Source organism: Haliaeetus leucocephalus, unplaced genomic scaffold (genome assembly GCF_000737465.1).
Source record: "Haliaeetus leucocephalus isolate CR32 unplaced genomic scaffold, Haliaeetus_leucocephalus-4.0 Scaffold696, whole genome shotgun sequence".
In the NCBI taxonomy this organism is placed as follows: domain Eukaryota; kingdom Metazoa; phylum Chordata; class Aves; order Accipitriformes; family Accipitridae; genus Haliaeetus; species Haliaeetus leucocephalus.
In genome coordinates this window covers 5,810,607-5,838,409 of record NW_010973132.1, presented here as the reverse complement: position 1 = coordinate 5,838,409, position 27,803 = coordinate 5,810,607, and the positions used below count along the sequence as shown (strand labels likewise).

The 27,803-nt window shown below is 39.7% G+C and overlaps 1 protein-coding gene across 1 annotated transcript in view; it reads left to right on the top strand.

Annotated features, from left to right (window-relative positions):
* The window catches only part of TTC17 (tetratricopeptide repeat domain 17), a 62,101-nt gene extending 40,711 nt beyond the window's left edge, over positions 1-21,390 (top strand). The window contains exons 17-25 of the mRNA XM_010580180.1: positions 7,893-8,063; positions 8,734-8,984; positions 9,975-10,140; positions 12,633-12,753; positions 13,085-13,244; positions 13,711-13,794; positions 15,507-15,626; positions 17,788-17,931; positions 20,311-21,390. Of these exons, the coding sequence (XP_010578482.1) occupies positions 7,893-8,063; positions 8,734-8,984; positions 9,975-10,140; positions 12,633-12,753; positions 13,085-13,244; positions 13,711-13,794; positions 15,507-15,626; positions 17,788-17,931; positions 20,311-20,442 (1,349 nt within the window). The 3' untranslated portion in view covers positions 20,443-21,390. The remainder of the gene's footprint in view (positions 1-7,892; positions 8,064-8,733; positions 8,985-9,974; positions 10,141-12,632; positions 12,754-13,084; positions 13,245-13,710; positions 13,795-15,506; positions 15,627-17,787; positions 17,932-20,310) is intronic.
* Positions 21,391-27,803: the final 6,413 nt, after the last annotated feature.

The window sequence follows — 27,803 nt, the reverse complement described above, 5'->3', positions numbered from 1 at the left end:
ATTCATAGCATACATTATACTGTGATCTGCTGTGGGTGAGTGTTTATAGTTCAGGAATTAATAAGTAACTATTTTCTTATCTGACAGTGGGGAAAAAAAATCTGGCACATAGGAGAAGTCACTGAGGATAAGCCTTTGTCTTCAGAACTTGCATGTCCTTGTTTCTCTTGCTTTCTTTCCCTCTTTCCCTAAAACAAACAAACAAAAATCAAGCTATTCCTGAGGCACAGGCTGAAATTCAGACTGGAGTGCTACTTACGTTCCTAGTCTATATGTAGGGCCAGGGTCCCCTGAAAGAGAAGTTGTCTAGTCTCTTTTATCCACTGACAGGATTGGAGAGTTTAAATTTAGATGTTTAGCTATTTCTATGTTTTGGGCCCTATTCCCAGGCATCATAGAACAAGTTATTGCTTCTAGACGTGCATCATTTAAAAAAAAAAAAAAAAAAAAAAAAAACCCCTATCTTAGTGGGTGGTAAGGAAGGAAGAGTGAAGGCTTTAGGTAGTCGACCTCTTTGATTTTCTCCTCCCTGTTTTTAACTATGGAAGAGGTGTTGGGGAGAGGGGTCGACAGTTTGTACTCTGTTATAAGGTAGCCTACTGAATTCTTCAAGATGTTTTGCATGCATATCCCTTATTAAACTGCATTGTGTTCTAATTTAAATAGGTTTGTCTTCCTCTTTAAATTTTTGTCCATGTTTTATTTATCACTTCTTTGTATTTCATAAGGAGAATTTGTGTCTGTTCATCAGGGACTGGTCTGTTACGCAATGGTGAGGTATTTCTCTCAATATGGACAAGAAATCTAGTTACGTATTGTTGGCATTTGTATGTTTTGAAAGGTTTAATCAGGACTGCTGTAATGAGACAAATAGCTAATCTTTAAATCTATAGCTAAGCCAATTTAGAGGCATCTTTGGCTACAAATCAAAATTTAAAACTATTTCCCTATGAGTGAGAACAGTTGTTTTACTATATAATCCTTTTAATTGAAAACTTGTTGGAATAAATAATAAAAAAGAAAGAACTTTTGTATGCTTCATTTTGTGTGCTTGAGTCTAAGTTTTGACCACATAAAACATCATCCTGTTGTTTGCTATGCATCAAACCAAAGCTTGTTATGTAGCACATTCTTCCGACTACTCAATTTTAAGCATGCTTCTCATCATCTTTGAAGAAGGGCCACTGACTGCTCATCTAAGGGAGTAATTTAGAGAAGAGGTAGGAGTTTATGAAAATTAACTTTTGAAATACTTCATATTGCTTTTCATTATTTGTTCTCTATAGTTAGCTTTTACTTTTCAGTTAGCCGTATGTTCTGTCCTTTGAAAATGTTTATTTTTGTCCTGTAACTTCCAGTTTTGCAAAGGAGGGTTTATATTACAGGAAAAAGCTAAAAATGAACAGTGTTTCTGTGTAGAGAGAAAACACACCAAAAGGTTAGTCTAAATTTTGGGCACTACGCTCACCATTCTTTGCTAGTACCCATAATGATACTTACCTTGAAATACTTGACTAGAGGGGGAACTTACTACAGTCTGTCCCTCATTATTCCAGAATAGTAGTTATGATGATATGTAGGTAGTAGATACTGGTGGGGTTTTTTTGTTTTGTTGTGTTGTTTGTTTTTTTTTTTTTTTAGTGATTTATCCAGTATGTTACAACTGCAAAAGGTACTGGAGGTACACTCGCTTACTGTTACGAAGCCTAGTCATGTCTTGTTGAAACTAGCAGTGATACTGTTGGGTTCAGAGAGAGCAAGACTGACTGCTGGGTGGGCAGTTTGGGTTTTCAAGTCTGCAACTAGGCTTTGAACAATTTTAGGCTTCTGCAGATACAGGTTGCCTGTCTGCTTTGTGTTTTCCCTGGGTCCTATAGTGCACAGTGAATATGTAGTAGGGCTTGTGTATTTCTCTTCAGTTAAATATAGACCTATCAGACATTCTCAGGTCAGTATTGCATGGCCAGGTGATTGTAATTGAAAACTTCAAATTCCCTTCTCCCTTTACTTCCCTGGTCTGTTTGTCACTTTGTTGATGATTTTTCACTAAATAAACTGAGAACTCTTTGGTTATAATTTTTCTTTATGCTTGTGTGTGTGGAAAGCACTAAATTTTCTTTGGTATTGCTTCTGGAGCACGGTGCTGTCTTGCAGTTCAGCAGTTATGGCTTGTGACCTTTCTGTAATGTTTTGATGACAATCCTGTTCAGTCATAAGTGGTTTGCAGTTTCTGCTTTCAGAGCTCAATCATGGGATTCATTTTGAAGCATAAATATGTATTTTTTCAGGAAAACAGTAAGAAAAGGAATGCATGAATGTTAGAGCAAAATCTTAATATAGAACCATGTTAATTTTTAAATGAGGTGAGCAGAGCAGCAATAGCTGCTAAAGATAGGTCTCTTCTCTAGTTACTGCTCATCTTATTGCTTTTAAAACTCATCTCAAAATAACTGGCATGGATTTTTTTCCCTTAACAAATGTTTTGCAATCAGATATCTGTTCATATGTGATTGGTATAACATGTATGCTCTTAATGGCTCACAAGATCTTTAGGAAATTATCATGTTCACCTTGAAACATCAAGGTAATTTGGGTATGCAGTGTGTTAATCACTAGTGTTAACATTGCCGTGAAAGTCAAAGCTCATGTTTCATATGTTGTCTGAAGGATGGTCTCTCAAACAGCACTTCCCCTAGTTTGTTAATGTCATATTGCAGTGTAGTCACCATGGTGTAGAAAGCAAAACAGTTCTTCAGGTGCTGTTTTGGCCCAAATTTTGATGACGTGAGATCCCAGTAGTTTTAGATGCACAAAAGAGTTCTGGTAGGTGAGTTCATTCATTCCAGATTAATTTTGTAAACCTGGTAAATTATATTGCCTGTGACATGGAGCACTGAACGAGACTTGTTCTATAAAAGCAATGGGTGACAATATGCTGGTTTTCAGTTTAATTTCTATAGTGGATATGTTTTAGCCTAATTCTAAATATATAGTGTCACCCAAGCAGTGAGCACCCCTAAAGTTTTCACATGACCTAATAGCAGCATTAATTGTTAACGCATTTTCATGTGTAAAGAGAGACCCTCTTTGACTAGTGTCTCTCTGCATCCGTGTAAGCAGTGACTAGCAAAGGTAAAAAGAAAACTGCTTACTGATGCACTGCTCCTGAAATGTCTGTAGATGAGACTATTCATCTGCGTGCAGGCATTAAAACCTGTTTCCATTAAGCTCAGTGATATGCCATTCCTGCTGTAAAAAAAGAGAACTACCTTTACTGAGTTTCACTGTGGAGAATACTAGTTTTGAGCATGCATCAAAAAACAAGTATGGAGCTAATAACTCCTCTTGGCAGCTTGGTTTCAGTTTGTTCTGTACTCTGACAGCTCAGGTATTAGGCTGACTTACATCCGTATTAAGTAGAGTTCTCTCTTTGCATTGTTTAGCTGTAAAGGGGCACATCATTTAAGTGACACTTATCTCCAGATAACTTGCATTTTGCATAACCTAATGTGAGTCACTGGCTACAGCAACAGTCACTTGACTCTTGTAATCATTCAAGAAATAATCCAGCTCTGCTTATTCCAAGTGGTAGGAAAAAAATCAGTACCTACATTTTAAATGACTTGATTTTTAGCTTTGAAGCATTATTCTGCCATCGTAATTTCTAAATATGTATCAAAAAATTTAAGGAAATTAGTTTGTCTCATCGTAAGAAGTTAGGAGCTAACAATTTTCTTAAACCTAGTATGTTGGAACATAGATGGTGGAGTTAGGAACGCTGTATTTCGCAAGCTCTGCACCGAGAAAGAAAGAATAAAAGGTCAGTAAAAACTCTGTGCTGACCAAAGACGCCTGGAGATAATTTTACTTTTTTTTTATTTCCAATGCTGTTGATGACACCAAATCATCTGTCTTAAGTTGGTATATAGGAATCAAACAGTGAAAATATTTAGTGAGGCCTCATTCTCTCTGCCAGATGTACCACAAGACACAAACGGCTGCAGTGGCAATTAATTTAGATATTTAAAACAATCAATGCCTGCTTTAATGGTGAAGTTTGATTACTTTCAAGATCTTCCTCAAGGTGCAGCACTTCCATGTGATACACTGGGGGTGTTGTTTGTTCCATCTTTCCTCTTTTCCGTACTTTTCATGTCTCTTTCCCTGCTTTAGGTAAGCGGCTTTCAGTCTGAGGGTGTGGAGTCACCTAAATTGACAGAAGTTTGCCCTTAAACAAACAAAAAATCCCCACGTAGTACCAAAAAAGTTTATATGTAATAAGGGAAGTTCGTAATTGTTTCCCAGTGTGACTTTTCTGAGAAATGTGGCAATATGAAGTATGGTTCAGAACAAATATTTGTTATCCCTTTATAGATGGAACAAGTCTTCATCAGTTACTGCATCACTTCTCCTTCCTACTCCTCCTTCCTTTCTCCAGATGTCAACACTTTGGGTATTTCTTTCCTTACACTAAGTGGCTTTCAGCTTAAGAGTTCGGAATCATCCAATTCCTAAGCAAGAACTTAAGTCTGACTTTTTGTTTGGGGTTTTTTAGCCCAACCAGCTGCACTAGGTACCACATCTTTGGTGGACATTTGAGATGGGTCCTGAAAATCAAGACGGTGGCTATTATTAGATGGGATGGATGATCTAGTGGATCTTTTCTATATTTAAAATGTGTGTTGTGCTAATGTTGTACAAGTGCATTTACACTGGCCCCAAAAAATTAAGAACTAGAACAATATGAGACATAGAGACCTTTAATATATAATGTTTTGTTCTGCTTTTAATCTCTAGGGTCTCGATGCTTCAGTTTAGTGTTTGTATTTGCTTTTTCTATCCAATGGATTTGTTTTATACCTTAAGAGCTATTCTCTTTTTTTATCTCCCAATTTCTACATTGACCTGGCACAATCAGACTATTTATTTGTGTTATTTCCATCACTTAAGTAAAGGCCCAGACACTTATTTTGTGTCATCTCTATAGCGTCTTTGTTTTGCTGCCTGGAACGTGGTAACCAGGTCTCATAATACACAAAATAGGACAGACTCTGATCCACTTTCCTCTGAGCTTTCTTGGCTCTGCAGAATCAATAGGAAAAGTGGCAACAGCTGCTCACAGAAAATAAATGGGCAAGAAAGTGATCCTTCTCTAGTAAGTTTTCAGAACGGAATAACCTGAACTGATCAAGTACTATGCTTCCAAGTTTTGTAGCTGCAATATCACTGTGTCAGGACTTTACACCTAAAATTCACGTGTGCATATTTAGACAACCAGAATATATGTGAAATGTTAGTAAATAATACATAGCTGAGTATTTGTAGGGTGGCAGTCACTTTTGTCCTTCGCACGGCTAAGGTGCTATAAGTATTGCAATGATATAACTAATGTTCTACAGCCAGTGAATGTCCCTGGAGTTTGGGGCTACATTATTCCCTTGTCGGTCTCACACTCTTACCTGGTGGTCTTCCACGTTGGTCTTCAGGCACCTGGCTGATACAAGCTGTAAATTTCTGACTTGCAGTGTTTCAGTACTACCTGCTCCGTGGTACACTCATCAGAGATTTTGAACTTCCATTGGGTTTTTCAACCAGCATTTTTTTTTTTCTCTTGCGATGTCAGACAACTGAAAGCAGCAATTTGAAAAAATTAGGGCACTCAGGTTTCTATATATAGCAGCTTTCAGATCCCAGGAAAGCCAGTACTCTCTTCTAGTCTGTTTTTAGATGTCAGTGTTTGTAAATTAATATTAACAGAGTTGGTCTTAAGTAGAATTTTAAGTGCTATCATGTTTTTTTCCTTCTGCCTGCTATTTCCAGCACTTTTTTCTCTTTTTGGTGTTTTTATTTCAATTTAAAATAATTGTCTATTTTTCAGGCCCTTTGCTTTTTTCTTTATCCTAATAATGAGTTGACCTTCAACAAAGGGAATTGTGGTCATCACATTACTGAGAAGCACCTGACTTGCATCAAAATCAGGCTGGTTTGATGTCAGGCAGGGGGACTCATTTCAGCTTAAGGCTTCTGTGCGCACATTTCTCATAAATTAAACATGAGGATCTCCATATATTGACGTGATTTTTTTAAATTTTTTTTTAATGACACCAATTAATTTTTTTATTGACAGTGGGGGGAAGTGGCGAGGGGATTAAAGAAAGAGTCAGTGACTGATAGAGTAGGAAGGCAGAGTATAACTGTGGCAGATTTTAGTAGAGTTTATTAAGTTAACTGCTTCTGTTTTGTATATTTACTCATAAGTTTTATATAGAGCAGAAAAGGTAGGGCAAGAAATAGTTTTTACAGAGGGTTTCTGAATGTAGTTCTACTTGATTTTGGTGACACACCCCCACACACCCCAAAAATACTGGTCTATTTCTCCTCCAGAGATGCCATCTGAGTGTTCACAGATGCAAAAGCAGAGAGCATACAGCAAAAAGCTATAGTTTTGCGTTGCTGAGAAGTGGTGGGACAGGTTACCCTTACACAAGAGTTACAACCATCCACTTGTCCTGCTGGCCTGATAAAAAAGTGAGACCTAAAAGTTTTCTTCTGTAACATGGGATCGTTGCATGGAGAAGAAGGGAATCACTGTTCTACTTTACTCACATTCCTCGTATTTTATGCTGCCAGTTGAAAAAAATAATACTTTCCATATGTGTGGAGCAATACAATTTGTGTTCATGAGGATAGAATGGGGAACATACTTGAGAATCTTGCATTTCATTTAAGCTTCCTTTGATTCACTACCTGCTTCTTAACTCATTTGTGTATGTACGCTAGTTTCATTCATGTGATTGAAATACAGGAAGGAGGGATTTGAGAGCAGCAGCTTTGTACATGGTGTATGTTTTTCTCCATGGTGCCAGGCTTCCCATGTGACGATAGGTGCCGCAGTCTGTGTCTTGGTCCCATAGCTGTGCAGTGGGATTTGGGGCAGCTCCCAGCTTCTGGCATGTGAGGGGAATCCTGTCTCTGCCTGTGCGGCTCTGGGGGTCGGCAGGACGAGCAGCTCTCTAAGTACTTCTTGCCCTGAAGTCTGGCAAGTAATTATTATTAGAAAATGTGAGATCTTCAGTCAAAATGTATTTTGAGATCAAAAATATTGCTATAAAGTTGTAGGTGGCTACCTCTCTGAAAGCTTAACAGTGTGTCACTGAAGGATGCTCAAAGGCTAGTGTTGCAAGTTTGCACTTTTTTTTTTTTGTCTGCTCATTACTGGCTCTATGTTTGTATTTTTCGAATGTTATTCCTAGATCATTGTATTTGGTGGAATCTGAGCCTGTAACCTGACCACAGAATCATAGATGTTAAATTTGCAGCTGAATAAACTTCTGATTTTTGGCAGATTAATACCCATAGCTTTTGTCTGTCTGTTTAATGAGCTCGCCTTACCTATGTACTGTCTATTGCTGGCACAGAAGGTCAGAGCCTGGCAATCCTGTATCAGTCTACCTTGGCCCTTTTTCCCTTGCATGTAAGCACGGTGAGCATTATGGTGTCTAAGTGAAGTTCATATGGCAGGCAACTCCCACGTATAGTGCAGTGTCACTAAAAATATATCTTGGGAATGCTCATTGGAGTGGCTATCAGCACACAGTAATTTTCTACCAACTGTGCAACCTTCCTTCAAAAGAGACCTGCTTTTTCTTTCATTAGTAGTTCACAGTGTATACCTAATAGCGTTGTTTCCTGTAACTGTTTTAGGGGATCTGCCTTGTCAAGAGGCAGATCAGCTTTTTAATCACTGAATGAAGTCTTTGATACCTTGTAGAATTATTCTGTTAAATCATATGTAGAAAACTAGAAGACTGTAGCTTCCTCACTGCAGCTTCTGTGCTTGTATCCAGGAGGAGCAGTCTTACATGGTGTATCAGTAAACTTTTCTCTTTCAGGCCACTGTCATGAGAAAAATCCAGATGGCAGCCATGACAAGGAGAAATACTTTGATGACCACCATGAGTCAGTTACAGCAGTAGCAGAAGGACAGTCTGAGGGAGGTACAGAAGATCCAGAAGTCCTTACTCAGAGTTCAGCAAGGGATCCCTCCTTCTTGAGACTGGAAAGTAAGTCAGCCTTACGAAATCAGTGCTGGCAAATGAATCAGTTTCTAGATTTTTCAGAAGAGCTGTCGTCTTTCCTCAAAGAAACTACGTTTTCTCCCCCGCTGTCTATAAAGTGGCAAGTAGCCCTTAAAACTGGTTTCCTTCTGTTCACTGTTCTTCTTCTCCAAGTCTAAAGTCAAAATGCATTAAATCAAAAAGTGAGATTGAGGTTTAGATGCTTTCCAAGCTAAAGGATGTAGTTTTTTGCAAGGCTCTACAAACGCATGTTGGTTGTACCTCAGTGAATTCTGTATCAGCTGTGCCAGACAGAAGGGAAGAAGAACAGTGTCTATGGTTAAGGTACAGAGAGCTTTATTCAGTGTTTAATGCACATATGTAGAGAAGACACCACCTGTTAACTCCCTCAAACAGGCAGAATTCTGTTTTGGAAAGGCAGCTGATGAAAGTGGTCTAGAGGTGTTGGTTTTTGAAGCAACAGTTGATGCTTCTTTGCAGTGCAGAAGTCTGCATTCTTCAGTCCCCCTCTCCATTTGCAGAGTGCAGTGTGTAGTCAGTGATATTTGGTTTGTGCAAGTGGAAAAGTCGGGTCACAGAAGAAAGATCCTTTTTATACGATTTGTGGAAGCAGCAGGAAGAGAATTTTTGAAGTTTTTATGGTATTCCCTCTTAGACGCAGTCACTGCAGAAAGCAATGGTTCAGAAGGAATGGAGGGGTTAGAAGATGATCAGATGTCTGAAGAGATGCTGGCTTTGGTGGATGAGTTTGAAAACTCTTGGCCTCAGGAAGCTTTTGAAGGGGCGCTGGAGGTAAAAGGCCGTCGGATGGACTTGCAGGGAATCCGGGTCCTAAAGAAGGGATCTCAGGATGGACTGGCTAGCTCCTGTTTTGGGGACTGTGGTGATGATGATGAAGCTGAATGGGTAAGTTTGGATGAGTTTACTTAAGTCTTGTACCAATTTACTATTGTGGAGGAGGGAAAGATGAGGACAGTTCAGGGGGTTTAACACTGGAATATATATATAGGAACTTCCCCTATGGGCCTAAAAGAGCTGGTTCATGGCTTGTGTGAAATGAACAAGGAGCTTTAATCCGTTTTCTAAAGGAAAGGCCTCTGCATCACTAAAGGTGACATCATTTAGTCTGGAGAAAAGGAGGCTGAGGGGAGACCTTGTTGCTGTCTACAACTACGTGAAAGGAGGGGTGTAGCGAGGTGGGTTTTGGTCTCTTAAGTAACAAGTGGTTGGATGAGAGGAAATGGCCTCAAGTTGCTCCAGGGGAGGTTTAGATTGGACGTTAGGGAAAATTTCTTCACCGAAAGGGTTATCAAGCATTGGAACAGGCTGCCCAGGGAAGTGGTTGAGTCGCCGTCCCTGGAGGTAGATGTGGCACTTAGGGACATGGTTTAGTGGCGGACTTGGCAGTGTTACGTTTACCGCTGGACTCGATCTTAAAAGGTCTTTTCCAACCTAAACGATTCTATGATCATAAGACTTGATTATCAGCAGCAAGAGCTTAGGTGTTGAACAATGCTGTGTGCCTTCAAACTTCTTGCTCACAGTTACAAAGGAGAGAAGGTTCTAAACAAAAGTTTCAGCATGAAAACCATGAAGTACCTGTTGTCATCATGTTACTAACAAAATAAATAATGACAAATGCTAGTTCTCCAGCAGTTAAACTGCTTTTCTCCTACGTTGGAGATTGAAGTTGTGTACTTTGTTTGCATGGTGTGATGCAGTTGAAAGTGAGCAGGCTCAGAGAATGAGTCGAGATGGGAAGGGAGGGAGAGAGAAAGATCTCATCTGTATCATCTTTGAAACTGAATCTTTGGGCTAAAACAAGTAGTGTATTGGAGCTGATAACGTTCATGGTGTTTCTTACTGTTAACCTCGCCAATACTGTTCTTTTGGTAGATCACTTTTCAGGTCAAACGTTTAAAGAAGCCAAAAGCTGAAAGCTTGGATCTCCAGGAGCCAGCTGGGAGAAACGGGGAAGAAGCAACTAGTGGAGAAAATGAAAACTTTTACCAAACTGCCCTGGAGATCAGTGGACCAAAGATACCTTCTCCTGGACCAATAGGTAACCTGCTGCTTCTAGAGAAAGCAAGTCATTTGCAGCTTTTGTATTACTCTGGTTTATTTCCTTTGCAGCTTTTATATTACACTGATTTATTACTAGGAATATGCGTCACAAAGATTATGTAGTGAAATACGCCTTCTAGATGAGTACGTGGAAAAATTAGAAATCTCTTCCATCTGCACCTTCTTCATGAAGAGTGCAGCATAACTTTATCTGCTGAATGAAAACTTTCTAGTTAATTCCCAGAACTTCTGGGGATGAGGTGGTAAGAGTGGAGAATGAAAGAGGTAGCTGTTGTGAGTAGAAGTAGTAAAAGAGAGAGGGGGAGTTTAATGATCTTTTTCTTAAACTAACTTCTCTGCCCATTCAGTTTTAATCAGATGAGAGACACCCCTTCAGGGACAAACACAGGATGAGAGCTTGAATTGCTTGCTTACTAAACATAAGACACACAACTCAAAAACAAGTGGCAGAAAACTTGGTCTAATAAAAATAAAATTTTAAAAAAATTAAGTGTTGTGCTGTAATTGGTTTGGTGATATTATAAGAGAAAGCTTAGAGATTGTTTTCCAGAAGCCTGGAGTTACAGAAGAGTAGAGTTTTGCACCAACATAGATGAGGTGGTTTGGAGAGAGAGGTGGAGTTTTTGCTAGTTGAGTAACAGAATTGGAGAGTGGTCTATTATTATGGTGCAAGCTAGTTCCACTGGTGTGTTTAGGTGGACAGAAATCATCAGCACATGGTTGCTTGGGATGAAGTTTAGAGCTGCTGGAACTTAATAATGCTGAGGAAGAGAACCAAAGTAATTGACCCCCATGCTTTTTGTCTTACCTTGACTTCAATGGAGGTAAAATCTCTATGTCATAGGGCTAATGTGTAAGCAAAGATGGGTTCTCCAGTACATTTTAGTCATTGACAATTTGATGACCTAGAAAGTGATACCACGTTTTCAAGGCTTTTACATTAAATCTTTAACAAGCTCCTTTTTTAACATCTGACAAATGTAAGTTACTGAATTAAATATTTAAATAGGGGGGAGGGATTACATGAAAACAGACTATCATTTATGAGTACACACCTGCCCTTTCCTTGATGTATCTTCTCTCCCCTGAGCTACTTTTGTGGCTTTATTACATAGCATCCCTCAGTTGTAAAGCAGTTATCTTCCTAACACTCCTGTGAGGCAGGGTCCGCTGACATCCTCTTTACAAGAACTAAATAATCAAAAGTTTAAGTAACATATTGGAGGTACCTGGGGAGTTCCTGGTAGAACAGGGTAATGACGCTAGCTGTCCGTGTTTGACTGCCTCTCAGACAACTGAACCATCTCTGTGTAGTGTTTCCATACCTCTCGCTATCTTTTGCCATTGATGCAAATAAGAACTCCCAGTCAGGTAGCTCACAGTGGTGGTGATGAGAACTGATCATTCCCCTCTGAAGTTTCCCAGTATTTCTTGAAGTTAATTTTCCTTTAATCAGAATACTTTACAAAAGACATGGTATTACAGATTTCATCATTATTTTGAAAAATTATGGTGAAGCATTATACTATACTTTGGATGGGAAATAGGATTTGCATCCAAATGGGCAACATTTCAGGTAACTAGAAATAAATACTGAAATACTGCCTACATAGCTGGTGCGATAGACTGGCACGTTGTTAAACTTGGCTTCCCACTGTGCAAACTTATGGCTACAATGAATTTTTTTTATGTTCCAAACAGTTCAGATGTTTCTGATACAAGAGGATATAACAGTTAACTCAAGCTGGGTTCCTAGGACTTGGTACAGTATCCACCAAATGTAAGGGAAAGATTTCAGTAGGCTTTGGTTCAAATGTGAAGATCTGGTTCTTGTTTCTCCTAGTGATCTATTTGTTAACATAAAGCAAGTTATTTAACCTTTCCCTGCCTCAGTTAACTCCTCTCCAAAATGGGAGGGCTGAAGTGTAATTGCTTAATAGTTTCAGAAATGTTGCTATCTTGAGTGTAAGAATGCAGTAAAAGCCCTTGTCTGTCTGAAACAATATTCATTGCAAAGAAACAGCAGTATTTTTCACCTGGGATTGTCAGAAGATGGAGCAATCAACTTTTATTAGTTTTTACTGTAGCTGTAGAACATAAATGATGAGTCACTTGTGAACTTTCTTTAAGGACATTTAAGTAGAATCATTACCTGTAAACAAGAGTGGCGATTGTTCTCAATGTGTAGCAATTGAAAAAGTGTAATGAAACATTTTAAAACTCCACCTCCTAATCTGTCTTGCATAGGATTCAGTTCTGTCTTTGGATCCCACAAGTTCTATTCAGTCCGTTTAGGTTCGGGAATGTTCTTAAAGAAATCTGGCTGCAGGACCGTGACTTTTATAATATTGGGAATGTGTCCACTGGTCTAAAGTATTTTGTAGATCATTGTACTGAAGTAGAATGTCTTTCTGCTTCCAGACAGTTTCCTCTTTTTCTTTTTTCTTTTTTTTTTTTTTTTCCCTGAAGGAAAAAGACGTGATTATCGTAGCCTTGGCTGGCCAAGTCCTGATGAATGCCTGAAACTCCGCAGGGTAGAGCTTACAACTGTAGCCAGCACATGGCTTGCTGTTTCTGCTAAAAACATTGAGTAAGTATCTTGTATATGAACCTTAAATAAGTTACACAAAGCAAGACAATTACATGGCCCTCTGTGCATAAACTGAAGATTTAAGTGTTCTTTAAAGTAAGAAAGAACTGCCAGGATTTCAAAGAAGTTTGAAAACATTAGGTGATATTTCATCAATGGACTTGCAAAGAAGAGTGCAATTGCAGATGGAGGATCCAGTTTCTCTTGCTTCTTGAGCTACTCAAATGAGATTCTGCCAGGTTCTGGGCAGTTTACACTCACTAGAGAACTTTGTAATGACTCTTCTGTTTTCTTCTCCTGAATGATTCAACTTGTTTTATGACCTTTGTAGCATTACAGAACACATTGATTTTGCCACACAGCTGCAAGAACCAGCCATGGAACCCCTTTGTAACCCAAATCTACCAGCCAGTATGCATACTTTGGACCACCTGCAAGGTGTCTCTAGCCGGGCCAGCTTGCATTACACTGGAGAAAGTCAACTGAAAGAGGTATGCCAGAGTTGGAAGGCTGTCACACAAAAATGGCCGTACCATGGCAGATTCAAGGTGCATTTAGTTCAGTGACTTTCAGTGAGTGAATGGCTGGATAAAACTGCAAGAACAATGCAAGCTGAAAGCAATATTTTACCAGAATATTTTCCCAGCCATCTACGATCTGGCCTGAGGGAAATCCTAAAACACTGTTAGTGTCTTTGTATATATAGCTCTTGATGGATGAATTGGTGAAAGAAAAGTCCAACTGAGCATACATAAACTTCTACCATTCTTAGTTTTCAGTGCCATGGAGTTATAACACTGTGTGATGATACAGATAGTATTAACTCAAGATAGACAGTGATGTTTAGGCTGGGACAGGTTACAGTGTTTGTAAAAGGCTGGGGGAAAAAAGCAATCAAGTGAGGGACATCTCTTACTAGGTTCTGGCATCTAAGCACTTGTTCTTCCTCTTCTGCAGGTGCTACAGAATCTGGGCAAAGACCAGTACTCACCACAGTCATTAGAACAAGTTGGTACTCGAATAGCCAAAGCTTTGGAAAAGGTACGTGTAAATGAGAAAAATGAGAAGCCTGGGCTTGCTGCTCATGACTGATGTAATGGTCAATTCAGTCTCAAACCGTTTGTCTGAAATCCCAGCCAAGGAACATATTGGTACTTGGAGCAGGGATTTGTGTCTATTCAGCATCTGTAATGCCCTCTCAGATATTTTGCTGAGTTGTATCCTCTGCTTACACTGTCAAGTGTCTTGCATATCTCTCTCCTAAAACCTAAGCTTGTCAAATTTCCCAATGTTTCCAGCCCTGTAGTGAGCGGTGTTGCTGGTTGTTGATATATATTAAACTATTTCAACAGTTCTCAGTCTTTCTTTTTGTGCTGCATTGACTTGGAGCTTATAGAAAGTTGAGTTAAGCCATGGCTCAACTCTCCAGTTGTGCTCCTGGCATGCAGCAGCCAGACAGCTGACAAGGCAGGGGCTTTGTCTCTTCTCTGCCTACTGCCTCTTACCTTATGCAGTGTTGGGCTGAAGCATCAGATGTGCTCAGGCAGCCCATGATGACTTCAGCTGAGGACCTTAGCGGCCTTCATCTAGGTAGAAAGCTTGGTTTTCTCTGGGGAGAACCAAAGTCCAGCCTTGCACACGGTACCTGGTCTCCCCCAGGAAAGCCAAGCTTTCTAGCTAGATTAAGGCCGCTAAGGACAGCACATGATGTCGCGTGTGCTCAGGCAGCACATGATGACCTCAGCTGAGGTCCTTAGGAGCAGATGATTAGGGACATAATTTTCCCTGGATCTACAAGATAGATAAGGATGCAGGGATTGTTGTTATATGTTTACAGCTAGTGGGCAGGATGTTCCAAACCACTAGAGAAAAGAGGGCTCAACCAAAACAGTTCGGTGTTCCTAGCCTGTTCTACCAAAAGCCATCTGAGGAATTTACTAGGCTGTGAAACTAAAGCCAATATAGCTTTGTCATTCCCAGAAAGTAAAGATGTTACTCTTATGCTTATGTTACAAGACTTAGTATACATCTAAAGTGAAAAGAAACTAACTTTTTCTCTTACATGCTACAGTTCCCCCTGCAGACAGCAAGCTTTATCCAGATAAGCTGAAAATTTAGCTCTGAGACCAGAAACAGAATTCTCAGTCAGGCTAGCTGTGTTAGAAATAAAATGCAGTTCTTCTGTCTACCAGTCTCATTCAGTATTCACGAGAGCTAATCAAACAAATAAAGATGGCTACTTATCTAATTGCATGTGTGAGCATAAACATTCGTTTACTGTATCTGAGTCCACAGAATTCAAGCACATAGTATTTTCCTTTCTAACACGTGACATGGGAGTCGGACAGCTAAAGACACCAAACTTAATCAGCCAGGCTTGTCAGGCTTCTGCTCTGAGCTGCGTCCCAGAGCATCCTCTCTCTTTCCAGTGACTACAGAGAGCCTACGAGTCCAATCAGCTACCTTAGCTAAATTTTTTGCTTTATGTTGGGTTTAAAGCTATTTAGCTGCTATTCCTTTCTTAAGAAAATGATGTTGCATTTGGAATTTGTTTCATTTGGCAATTTCATTTACCTGGCTATTGCATATATGTCGGTAGATGAGAAACTTTTTGCTGCTTTGAAATAGTTTAATGCTATTTTTTAGTGTAACACCCTCTAACTCAATATATCAAATAAATTGGAAGAGTGAAAGGCAGGAAGACTGTTCACTACAGGTGTTTACATGACTGGTTTTTGTTCTTCTTTTGCCAGAATCAGACTTCGTGGGTCCTCTCTAGCATGGCAGCTCTTTACTGGAGGGTGAAAGGCCAAGGAAAGAAGGCAATTGATTGCTTACGGCAAGCATTGCACTATGCACCCCATCACATGAAGGTGCGTACACATGTGCCTACTAAGATGAAATAATGTTTTGCTTGTCACAGTAGAGCTTTCACAGACTATTAAAGCCAACCCTGTGTGTATCAAGTGTCTATAATGTATTAGATATTAGCTAGTTGTGGTGAAACCTCAAGACTTTCACCGCCTGTTTAGTGTGGACTGTCTCTTTTTTAAAAATAATAGTAAAAAAAGACAACTGCAAAAGAGGTTCAGTGGAACTCCCTGCAGTTCAGTGGGTTTGACACCTCTCTGGGCAACATGGGCTTGAAGCCTCTTATATAGGACTTTGAATCTTCATCAGCCTTTGTCTGGACAAGTCTTCTAACCTAAGATGTGGGGAGTATATCTTCTGGTTGTGCTTTTAAAGAGGGGTAAGAGGTGATATTTAAACCAAGAACTTAAATGCTTAAATCTTAAGTGTTTGGGCTCTGAATTTCAGCTGCACACTACTGCCTGACTTTGTGCAGCAGTTCTGTGCTTTACTCCAAAAAAGGCAGTACTTTGGACACAATCTTCTGTTTAGAGTTTCAGTTTCAGAAGTTTGTATCCTTCACCTTGCCACATGGTATGCTGAGCATTATAATGCCTATTCTTATACACCAAGATCCCCCTTGCAAACTGATAAATGCAATGGAGGCTCCTCACTCAACATTGCAGGTTTCGCTTTGGGACCTGAGCAACAAATTGTGCAGCGCTGCAAAATATGTACTCGTTTTTGAATCTTGGTCTTAAATCCTTCTCTGAAAATCGAGAGACAAAGTAGTTTACGCTCTCAGGATATTATTAGGAGGATTTAGCCATTAACAGTAGAAATGCCTCAACTCAGAAATGCACATCCTATGTATCTTATGTCCCCTATATTTCTGTCTCTTTGCACTTGTCCTTTCAAAACAAGGTTGGAATCAATATCTAATGCAACAAGCTCTTGCTTATTTTCCTGTCTTTCTGTGTAACTGGAAATGGTTCCTCAGAAATGGCATCCTTAACTGTGTGACTTGTAAGGGTCAGAGTATGGATTGGAAAGTTTATGGTCTAGTAGCGCTGTTTTCTAGAAATGTGATAGAAAGTTGCTTGGGACTGGGTGACTTTCTGAATTTGTGCCTTGTTTTTATCCTCCATACTGAAGCAGCCTCCAGAGAAAACTGTGGGTCTTGTAAAGATACAGCTGCAACTTGAACTCAGTGAGAGTTAGCGCTGAATGAACAGCTATTTAATGTTTTGGTTTATCATCCTCTTTCGTTTTATGCACTCTTGCTACTTTCTGTTGCCTTTCTCATGTAAATAAAAGGTAATTAATTTTCCTGTGGGCTTCTTTTGTGATTCTGACTTCCGTAATATCTGCTTTGCAAACATGAATGACTTACCCACCAAAGGTACTCCCTGCTTTGTAGAGGTCAAGGAGGCAAGGATCAAATACATTCAAAATTTTTTTATTGTCCTGTTGAGGGCACCTAAGACTTGCTACTAAGCAGTATTTTGTCCTTTGAAGGTGTGAAGCTCAGCTCCCAAAGAGTCTGTTATGGCTGTCAGGGCTCAACAGTTTTATCAGTCAGACAAGGTCACAGTCGGGAAATCCAGGAAATAAAAAACATACCATCAGTGACTAGCTGAAAAAAATTTATTTATAGCTGTTACCCAGCATCATATAGGAATTCTGTGGCAGAGGCAGGATAAAAAGCAGTGCGTCAGTTGCACTAATGGTTAGACCCTTTTTTCACTTCCCTGCTGTCCCCTTTTATTCATATTCCTTCCCCTGTTATGCAAGAGCTGAAGGAGTGTGGTCAAACAGCTTTTCTTTTCTCTGAGAAGGCATCTCATCTTTGGGGAGAAAAGTAGTGTAAAAGCATCTAAAAAATAAAGGTACGTACTAGGACACTTAAGTGAGTTAATTTTTTAGTTTTTTGTGCAACAGTAGTGTTTGTTACTATTGTGAAGAGATGTGTGTATGTGAGGTTTTGTTGTTTATAACTCAGGTCCAAATGCCCTTTTATAGTAAGATAGGTCTGACTTATCCCTGTCAAAGTCACCAGATAGCGGAGTGGGCAGTAGCCAAGTGAGAGCAGCCAGACAGTGGAGTCTTCTGTTTGTCTTGCTGATCCCGAGACAGTTTCAATGGAAAGAATCTCACTGTTTATCGCTTGCTCTTCTCTTCCAGGATGTACCACTAATAAGCCTAGCAAACATCTTCCACAACGCAAAACTCTGGAATGATGCCATCATTGTGGCTACCATGGCCGTGGAAATAGCCCCACACTTTGTGGTGAATCATTTCACACTGGCAAATGTCTACGTAGCAATGGTGAGTGTGCTGTCACCCAGTTATGACTTGTCTTTGGTATAGTGTATGTGTGTGTATCTCTGTCTCTCTCCCAAAAAAAAAAAAAAAAAAAAAAATTTTTACTCTCATGAATAATTTTGGAGGAGAAGCACTCAAGAAATTGGGGTAGGATCAACAAGAAAGAATATTTTTTTTTGAATGCCAAAACTCTTACTACTCATTTTACTCTTATTACTCATTTAGCACTTGAAGGCCGATATTTTTATAAGCTGGCTTCAGAATGCTGTCTGCAAAGGTTTGTTAAGACAGTAGCAAACAATTGATAATTTTGGTTGACTGCCCATCTAAACACAGGATATTTTTATAATGCTGGAAAATTAATGATAAATTGGGTCTCTGTCCTGAAGAGCTGAGTTTAGCGTAATAAGTAAAACCCCGTTCACAGCTGTGATGAACAAACACAAAGGAAGTCTAATTTCAATATCTGGATTATCAACACCCAAAATAATTCACAGATGGAACTCAAATTTCTTCATACTGTCTATATATTCTAATCTGCAATTTAGCTTTCAGTGCTTACCCTGAACACAAAATGTTCATTCCTTTTATCTTACTAATGCTGGATTGGTTCTTGTGTGTTTCATCCTTATCTTTAGCAGGGCCAGTTTATTTGAAGGGTAAAAAAGGCACCATTAAACTGAGACACAGCTGATATATATGCCTGTGTCAAAAGTATTTTCAATTACACATATTCCTATGTATTCCTGCCGGTTTTCAGCACTTGTCATAGATTTGTCCTTAACGTTTTGCTCCTGTGGTTGAGGGGATCACGGAGATAACAGGGCAAGTTGAGCAGGTAATCATGTATTATGGCTATCAGGGTTGAGAAGAGTCGGAATGCACAGTACTGTCAAACACACAATGGAAACAAACTGAAGAAAGGCATAGCTTTGTTCTATTAAGGTATTATTTCTGACAGTTGTTTGAAAGAAATGAAGTAGAAGTTTGATGCTCGAGTTGCCAGCATCTTTTTAAAGTTAGCACAGTGCCTAAGGATAACTTCATTCTCTCTGGATCCAAGAGGTGTCTCAGCGAAGCCCCATATCGACTGTAGCAACAGGGCAAAATTTATCTTCTGGATCAAATTATACTAACATAAAGACAAGTTAGTTTATTTATGTCATATTTATCCTGCTGTATTTGAGATGTGACTGACCAACAGGTTGTAGAAGATGTCGCGCTAATTAGTAGTAGAGCATTATAGAGGCCAGTATTCCTTTATTTGCAAAACTTTTCAGTAAGTTGCCTTACAAAGGGGAAACAGTTGGCCATGTTAAGGACTGAGAGCTTTGGATGAATGCTGTAGAAACTATTGATGTGGGAATCTAAAGGAACATCAAAATAGCATCAGATCACAGCAAATGTAAATGATTACATCTAAAAATGGAAAACTCTGATTCTTGTTTTCATTGCTGTTTGTCAGTGCTTCCACAACCTAATATGGGATTTTCTGTGTAATTCCTGTTGAAACGGTATTAAAATACACTTTTTAAAAAATCAAGACTTTACAACTCACATTGATCTAGTTAGTGTTTATAATGTGGCTAGAAATGAATATTATCTCTACTGTACAAATAAAGTTACTGAGAAAAGGAACTTAAGAGAACAAAAAAGTGTTGAAAGTGACTGAAAAACCTGGAATGTTTTGGGTCTTTTCCCCTTTCATTTTTCTTCTAATACACTATTGGATGTTGGCGTGCTTTCCTAGTTAATAAAAAAGCAGAGTGGCATAGGTAATTAGATTTCAGCTATATAAAAATAGATGTTATTTCAGCACAAACGCTTCTTACTACCATTCTGGAGTCCAGCTTATCAATTGAAATTGTGTAGCTACTGTATGCTCTTGAAATTTGGGGGTTTTTTGTTTGTTCAGGGGTTTTGGGGTTTTTTTTACTTTCTTTACTTTGAGTAATCTTTTAAAAATAATTTCAAGTTCTTCCTAAAAATGTTAGCTTCTCGGCAGAGTTGATGTTTTTGCATTGTCCAAGATTATAAAGCTTTGATGTATGTAAATTCTGACTGAAATCTGTTTTTAAAAGTTACTTTTACAGGAAGAATGCTAAGATCTGCTATTAATAGGAAAAGGCAAGAGCATTGGTCAGTAATGCTCAGCAGTGATTTTGACTCCCTTCCATGGAGTATGCAGAATTGGGTCATTAGCCCAAGAAAATAACAGAGTTATTGGGGAGGGGGGTGGAATCCTAAACCACAAGGATTGGTTCAGTTACTTTTGTGCATACCATACTATTCAACTACTTGGGGCGGGAAAGGCATAGAAAATACAAATGCTTACTGGTTTTTAGAATCTGACTCTTTGCAATCTTCTTTCTTTCTTTATAGGAAGAGTTTGAAAAGGCAATGAAATGGTATGAGTCAACACTAAAACTTCAGCCAGAGTTTGCCCCAGCAAAGAATCGAATCCGCACCATTCAGTGTCATTTACTTATGAAAAAAGAGCGACGGTCTCCGTAGAGATCAGCATCTTTTTCTTTTTTTAAAAATGTCATTATTCTCTATTCTGCTTTTAAGTGTGCTAAGATAAATTGATGAATCAAAATTTTTAACAAGACTTTTAAAAAGAGATGGGATTTGGATCAAGGGTTCTTTTATTTTTTTTTTTCCTCAAATATAGGATCATCTTTGGAGAAAATATTTCACAGACCATAATTTTAAAACATCCGTGTAAATATTAAACCAAGAAACTTCCATGAGTCCATGACCACCTGTACCAGGACCCAGGCACTGTTAGTTTTTCCTTGATGCTCAGATTGGCATCAGCATCCAAAATAACTTGCTTCATGTCTTATGATCTAAGTCAATGGAAATGCAAAGCACAGACCCGTACCAAATAGTAAGAAGAGATAATCAGCAATTCATCCATCTGAAACTCATGCTTTGTCCAGTCTTGTTCACTCCATACCACATTATCTGCTTTTTTGGAAGGAGAGGGACAGGATTTTAAATGTTTATAAAAAATATCAGGAACATCAAGCATTTTTTTAATTGTTTATTTCTGTCAGAGGATGAGGAGGGAATGAGGAGGAGGGAACAGCAGGACACTAAAGTGATTTTTTAATCTTACTTGCAGGAAAAAAAAAATCGCTAAAAATCCCAATAAGATATTTCATATTTGTCTATATATTCATAGCCCTCTGCCTCCCTGAATGGTTGATTTACTAATTCTTTGTTCACTGTATTTTTAGCCATTTCAGAATAAGGTGCGAGTTTATGCTCACTCTGAGCCATACTTTCAGCTGCCGAGGAGGAAGAGGGAGGAGGTGTCAAGGTATCATCAGCAAATAAGTCAGGTGGAAGATTTCCAAATCAGTTCTCTCTTTGGTTGGTGGAGGACATGATTCTCCAGACATCATTGTTGAATCAACAAGGGCACATATTTGAAATAAAATAAATTGTTTATGACCAAAACACAGCTTCTCCTCTAATCTGTGTGTTCTGCGCCGTTTGCAAAAGTCTAGGCTTGGGGAGCTACAGCCTTTCCTTGGAAGCAGACAGACCTGGGAGGCAGGAAAGCCTTTAACACTCCTGATTAGACAATGGTTTTCTGCGTATCCATGGAAAATTCCCTGCACTACTGTCCCCAGCTCCTTTTCTGTGGCAGAAGGGAATAAGGGAAAGGTAACTAAATCAGCTGTCTGTCACGTAACCTACCCTCCAGCTTTTAGTGTTAAACATATTGCATAGTGATTCTTTTTAAAGAACTAACAATGTTTATGAACTTACTCTTCTCCCCCCACCCCGCAACCTTTTCCAGTGATGCAAATTAAGAGCAAGTATGGCAGTAGTGGAAACTGATGTTAACGTAATTTTTTTTAACACTGTAACTTTTTACTTCATAAAAGCATCCTTGTATATTTTTATATATAAGTGAAGATGAGCAGTTCTAATGCAAATTTTACCTCTGTTTTACTGCAAGTAATTTTTTGTTCATCTAGAAAGCCTGACAGAGGTATGAGCAAGTGCTACTGTTGGGTAGGTTTTTATTAAAAATGGGTGAATGTGTTAAATTTTTTGTCAACAAAGCCAACAAGCATGTCAAAGCCTTCCCCTCCCAAGGCTACTTGAAGGCTGGATATTATTGACTGGAGATGGACATAGCTACATCTCTATAAACACCGAGAGGAAGATCACCTTCTGGAAGGTCTGATACACCAACACTAGGATCACGGACTGGGATAATGAGTTACAGGATTTCTCACACACAAGTGTGGGAGGGGAAACCAGTAAGGCAGGTACAAGTAAATGGAAAGAAGTTCCATGTGAGCTAGAAAAAAGTTGGAGCAAAGGCTTTTCCTTGAACTAAAGCAATGTGCAGCGAGGCTGCTTTTATTCAGTTTCGTTAACTTACCTGCTTTACTTTTAGAGTGGTTGATAAATACTTGGCAGTCACTTAGGTATATTTGGTAAATCTTCTATTTCATGTTGTTTTAAAATGTAATATGCAAAAACTTCTCTTGGTACAGAGGATCCACATTACTACTTGGTTTCCTAATGTGTCATATGGTCAAATCAAGTGATTGCCACATGCTGAATTCTTTTCTGGTGCGTCTGTCTCGCTGACGGTGAGAGATGCCGGGATTTAAGTGAAGAGTAAGGCTGGTCTATAAGAACCTAAAGCAGCAGTATGGGGAGCACAGATGGTCATCCTTGGCTTTGACAACAGATGGAATTAAAATAGACCTTTTCTGGATCACCAAGGATTATGCTTACAGACGGCACTGATGGGCGCTTAAAATTAGCCATTAATACTCATGTCAGTTTACATCTTGCTTACTGCAGTATTTTATTTTTTTTTAATTAATACAGCAAGGTGCACTGTATACAGACATCATACAAATGGCAGGAACACTAAGCTTTGTGTGCATGGCCATACTGTGAATTGGTATTACCACCAAGGAGATAGCAGGCTTTTGTTCTTCTTGCTCTGTTTGCATTTCCAGAGAACTTGCACTTGCACTTATAAGGTTCTTGAAAACTGCAGTAGTCTGACTTCATGTAATTTTTTTTCTGAATCTCAGTTACGTACTTTAAGGGAATGTGTACTGCCTTACTCTCATAAAATTTGTATGTACAGCTGTTCATTTGCTACTTGGCTACTGTATGCTGTATCTGCCATACAGCTAATTTTAAAATAGCCCATGCTTCCCTCTGAACTGTATTTTCAGAAATTTTAGGTAATTACTCTAAGTGTACTGCATAAGCAGTACATAAAACTGAAGCAGGGAAGCAAAAAGATCTACAGGAGAGCATAACTTGACCTAACGCTGGCAACAGAGCATGTGTCTTAAAGGTTTCACCCATTGATGACTCAACTGGGGAATGCTGGCTCCCACCCTGGAGCAGGTGTCTCCAGCCCTCCTGTATAAATGCAAAGAATGGTGGGCTTGAGTGGTTTGGCTATGTTCAAATGTTAGTCAAAGAAAAACTAATTATATATAAACAGAAGACAAGTAGGGCAGCATGTTGAAAGGGAAGCCAGTGAATTTTACGGAGCAAAGGTGCAACTCTGCAGGATGAGCTAGCTATTTAAGGATGACATTCTTCTCCTTCCATTTAAGCTATTTTAAAATAAGCTAAGGTAGTTGTCTAGGCTCTATCTTCAGTAAATGGAAAAGATTATTATCATGAGAGGGTGATCCACCCTCCCTGTTGTAGAGAGTGACAAATTGCCTGTTCGAACTGCCTGTTCTTTTCCATTGACTGTTGAGGTACCTTTGACCAACCAACCTTCAGTATGATTTCTAATAATAAAACTTAGTAACTCATTTCATATTGACTGGCTCTGCTAAATGTATCACCAAAGTAGTCTAATTTAGGCATGACATAACCATAGGTAAATGGCAAAATCCTCTCTTCTCCAAAAAAGTAGGGATGGGGAAAAAAAAGTTTCCATTTGTTTGCAGGTAGCGTCATGCTCCTGACATCCAGGGACTTCTGAGGGCAAAAGCTACAGGAAGAGAATCAGATACTTCTATCTGTGGAGTGGTGGTTTCGATTCATCATTGATGGCATAGTTGTACTGGTCAGGGCTGCACTGATGCCATACAAAAAAGAAAACTCAAAAATACCATGCTGACAACCAATATGACCATAGCATCACATTCAAACAACAGATTTTACAATACAATGGAGGCTGGGATCTTAATTTCCATCACCTGTGGACACCTTGCATGATGGCCAATTTTCATAGCAGACTAAAAATATTAATCAGAAAAGTTTTCTATTGGAACTTACAACCTTCTTTCCCCACTCTCTCACCCTCCCTCCTTCCCTCTTACAGGAAAAAGATTAAAAACAAACAAAAAAGCCATAATCTCTCCCTAACAATTGTATGATATAGCCAAAGGTGCTATATTAGCTCTGTTGCAGCACCGTGATATTTTTCCTTCCTGTGATTTTTCAGTAGCTGCCACGAACTTGTCTGGCTAGCAATTTAGGACCTCCTGGGTTTAGACCGGCTTCATGAATAGTAACGTTCCTATCCTTCTCGCCGTCCTTCTGTATGACTTTAGGCAAGGCATTTCCCCTCCTTGCTGTACCTCTCTTCCTCCCACGCATTGTCTGATGTCTTCTTAGAACATATGGGGTTTTTTGGAGCTGGAATCATTGCTGTTTATGTCTTTGTATGAGAAACAGTTGTAGTGCCAGAGAATACAAATAGTAGCAACCCAAATTAAAAACAACTGTGTGGAGACCTATGAAGCAGGGAATAGGAAGAGTTTAATAGTCTCTGCATCAGCACTGAAAGAGTGAAAACGCTTTAGAGGAACTTCCCTCGGCACTCAGAAAAATGCAAGTTCCTTCTTCTCCAGAGCTACTGGATGTTGTGTGGCAGGTTCAGGGTGGTCCTCCCGTCTCAAGCATCACTTAGAGGTATCCTTCTGGAGAGCTGCAGGTTGCCTTGATTTCTTAGAGGACCAGCTGGCCATGTTTGGGTCACCGAGACTCTCTTGAAAGAAATGTCCCCAAAGAGTAAGGTTTGTCAATTGTGCGGTTGCATTTGTTGATTTATTTTTTTTTTTGCCTCATAATTTGCTGAATGTACTCAAGTGCACCAGTATTGATTCGAACAAAGCAAATGGGTCTGTGAACACCGAGGCTTTTGAAGCTTTCCTGTCAATTTATGGTCATCTTAGTGAAGTCTGATGGCTGGTCACCTGTGAGAGCCAACAGAAGGTTGTCCTGCGAATGATTACTAGGAAAGGACAAGCAGTGAGCTTAAAGGCAATTTATTTTTATTATTATTTTTAGGGAATCTGCACAAGAGTGATACAACCTATATTCTGTACCTATAATATTAAGAAAGTGAAAAACTGAATGAATTGAGATGGTTCTCGTACTTTAAGTTTTTCTCATTTTTAACTGTTGAAAAGTTCAGGATTGATTAGGAACAGCAGTGTTTTGATAAGGCTGACCACTTAAGAAAACCAGCCCTTCGAACTTTTCTAAGTAGTTGATTTTTTAACCTTTTAAACCTAATGATCTGCTTCTGGGTTCCAGAGCAAAAATAACAGTAACTGAGCTCAATAGTCCCAGAGGAGGTGCAATGACAGTGCCACAGAAGGAACAGTTTCAAATACAGGTGAGTGTGAGTTAGCTTTGTGGTATTTATAATCTCGGGGGATGGCCTTAAGGTAGGTGTTTTGATTTGTTGAGGTTTTTTCTTTAATTTGGTTTCAGGCTGCTCCTTCCATGTTCAGTCCTTCCGAATTGGGTTATTACTAGTCTAACAGAGTTTTGCTATTTATATTTATTTGTGCCCACAGCATGCCAGGTGTTTCACGGAAGAGCCAGTCTCTGCTCTGAAGGGTGTACAGCCCCAGACATCGGCCCATAGTAGACTTTCAGTGGTTACAGATTTTGTCTGTGGAGCTCATTCTGTGGCCAGGGATCAGACGGCTGTTCAGTCAAACCTGCTGTCTGCGGTCCGACCATGGTAACACTGCTGCTGGTTTTAAAAGCCGAGCAATCCACATTTCTCTGAGAAGACAGTACTCTGCCAAATCAAGCGGTCCTCGTTCTAGGACAATTTAATGCAAAACTTTTGACCTGAATTTTTGGCTGTTCTTCTTTTTGATCTAAATCTAATCTTGTCTTCTCTCTATAATTGTGTAATGCTACTGTTGTTTTTTTAAAAAAAGAAATTATTTCCTAGAGCTGCAGGTGTTACAGATTACAGTATGACAGCATGAGTTACCACTATGTCTTATGAGTGCCTTTTGCTGTACCCTGTCTTGTGATCCATATGCTGAGGAGCAAAGTAACATTTAAAAGTCATTAAGAGACACTAAATTGTGGGCAGATGCAATACAAACAAAATAAATGGATGGAGGAAGCCAGTTTTATCCAACTGTCATGCTAGGAGCTAAGGTAGGAAACCACATTCTCCAGGAACAGGGAAAAGAAACCAGGCTTTAGTGGTGAGACTCTTGGAGGAGGGAGAGAAAGCTCCAGGTAAGAGCAAGGAAGCCAAGGGTCCTGCTTTTGTGGCATCACAGACAGTTTCTGACTGTAGGACCAGACCAGGTAAAAAGGACAAAGAAGTGGCCTGGGTGGATGGTTTCTTCTGGTTGTCTGGAGAAGTCAGAGGAGAAGGAGAAGGACATCTGAGAAGCCGTGAGTCGATGCTGCAAAACCGTTGCAGATGGTGGGGCACCTGACATTGACACCTAGTCCTCTGCATGTTCAGATGTGCTGTATGTCCTCGTAGCCTTTGGTGGATGAGAGCTGCCCAGCCTCCCCAGCCAGTGCAGGCGTAAGCGCAGAAACATCCCCTGGGCCATGGGACGAAAGCCCCCGGAGCAACTTCCCGGCTCCCAGGGCTGAGGGAGGTCCTGGAGCCTGGGACGATGTGCCTGAGAGCTCTCTGCTCATCTCTGCTGCGCCAACATCCTGGTGTGCCGCCATCCCTCCCTTCGAACGCGGCCGTGCAGTACTGCGGAGTCTTCTCCCGTGATTTTGTCGGTCTGTTTTCTAAATTGTAGGCGTTTTAGTGTCCGTCATCACCTGTGGCTTGGAGTTCCAGAGTCCAGTTTAGTTTCTGGTGAAGAGGTATCAGTTTGTTTTGAACCTGCTAGTTCCATGTGATGCTTCCTACTTCTTGTATTAGAAGAGACCACAAACAGGTGTTCTCTGCCACCTTTTCCATTAAGTGCTTGCCTGAGACATGCCCTTTTGACTAAACGGAGGCCTGACTAGACTTGGTTTGGCTTTTAGCCCACTGACTTGTTTGGGACCATTTGATGATCGTGCATCTGGCCATACAAGCTCAGTGGGGTCACAACAAACGCTTACTGAAAGACCTTGTACTAGATGACATTGCCTGCCCTGCCAGACCGATGTCTTTGCATACCAGCATATGAATGCATGGCTGTACCACTATGAGAAACAACCCTATGGTTAATTGTGACCATGGGGTATAAAATAAATCACTGATCCATTCACTGAGCCAGTTCTATTAACTGTTAGGTGGCCATAACGAAAACTAGGACTAAAACCTTTGTAATCTGTGCGTTATCTGTTGATTACAGTAGGGTCTTACGGTCTTTTTCAGTGAACTGAGAGAGGTGAGTTGAATGATCTTCCAAACCCTAATTAATTAATTCCTGACTATCATCACAGGGCAATTTTAATTATTTGGAGCAGCTTGGTCAGCACATCAGGTTGCGAGAGCTCTGCAAGAGTTCTTATCCTTGTCACTGTAGGTTTACGTGGGTCTTCCTTTAAATTTCTATAGCGACACCCCCCTTGCACCCATATACAATAGCCATCCTTAGCAGGAGAGTCACTAAAAAGCTCCTAAAAAACTGGGTGGC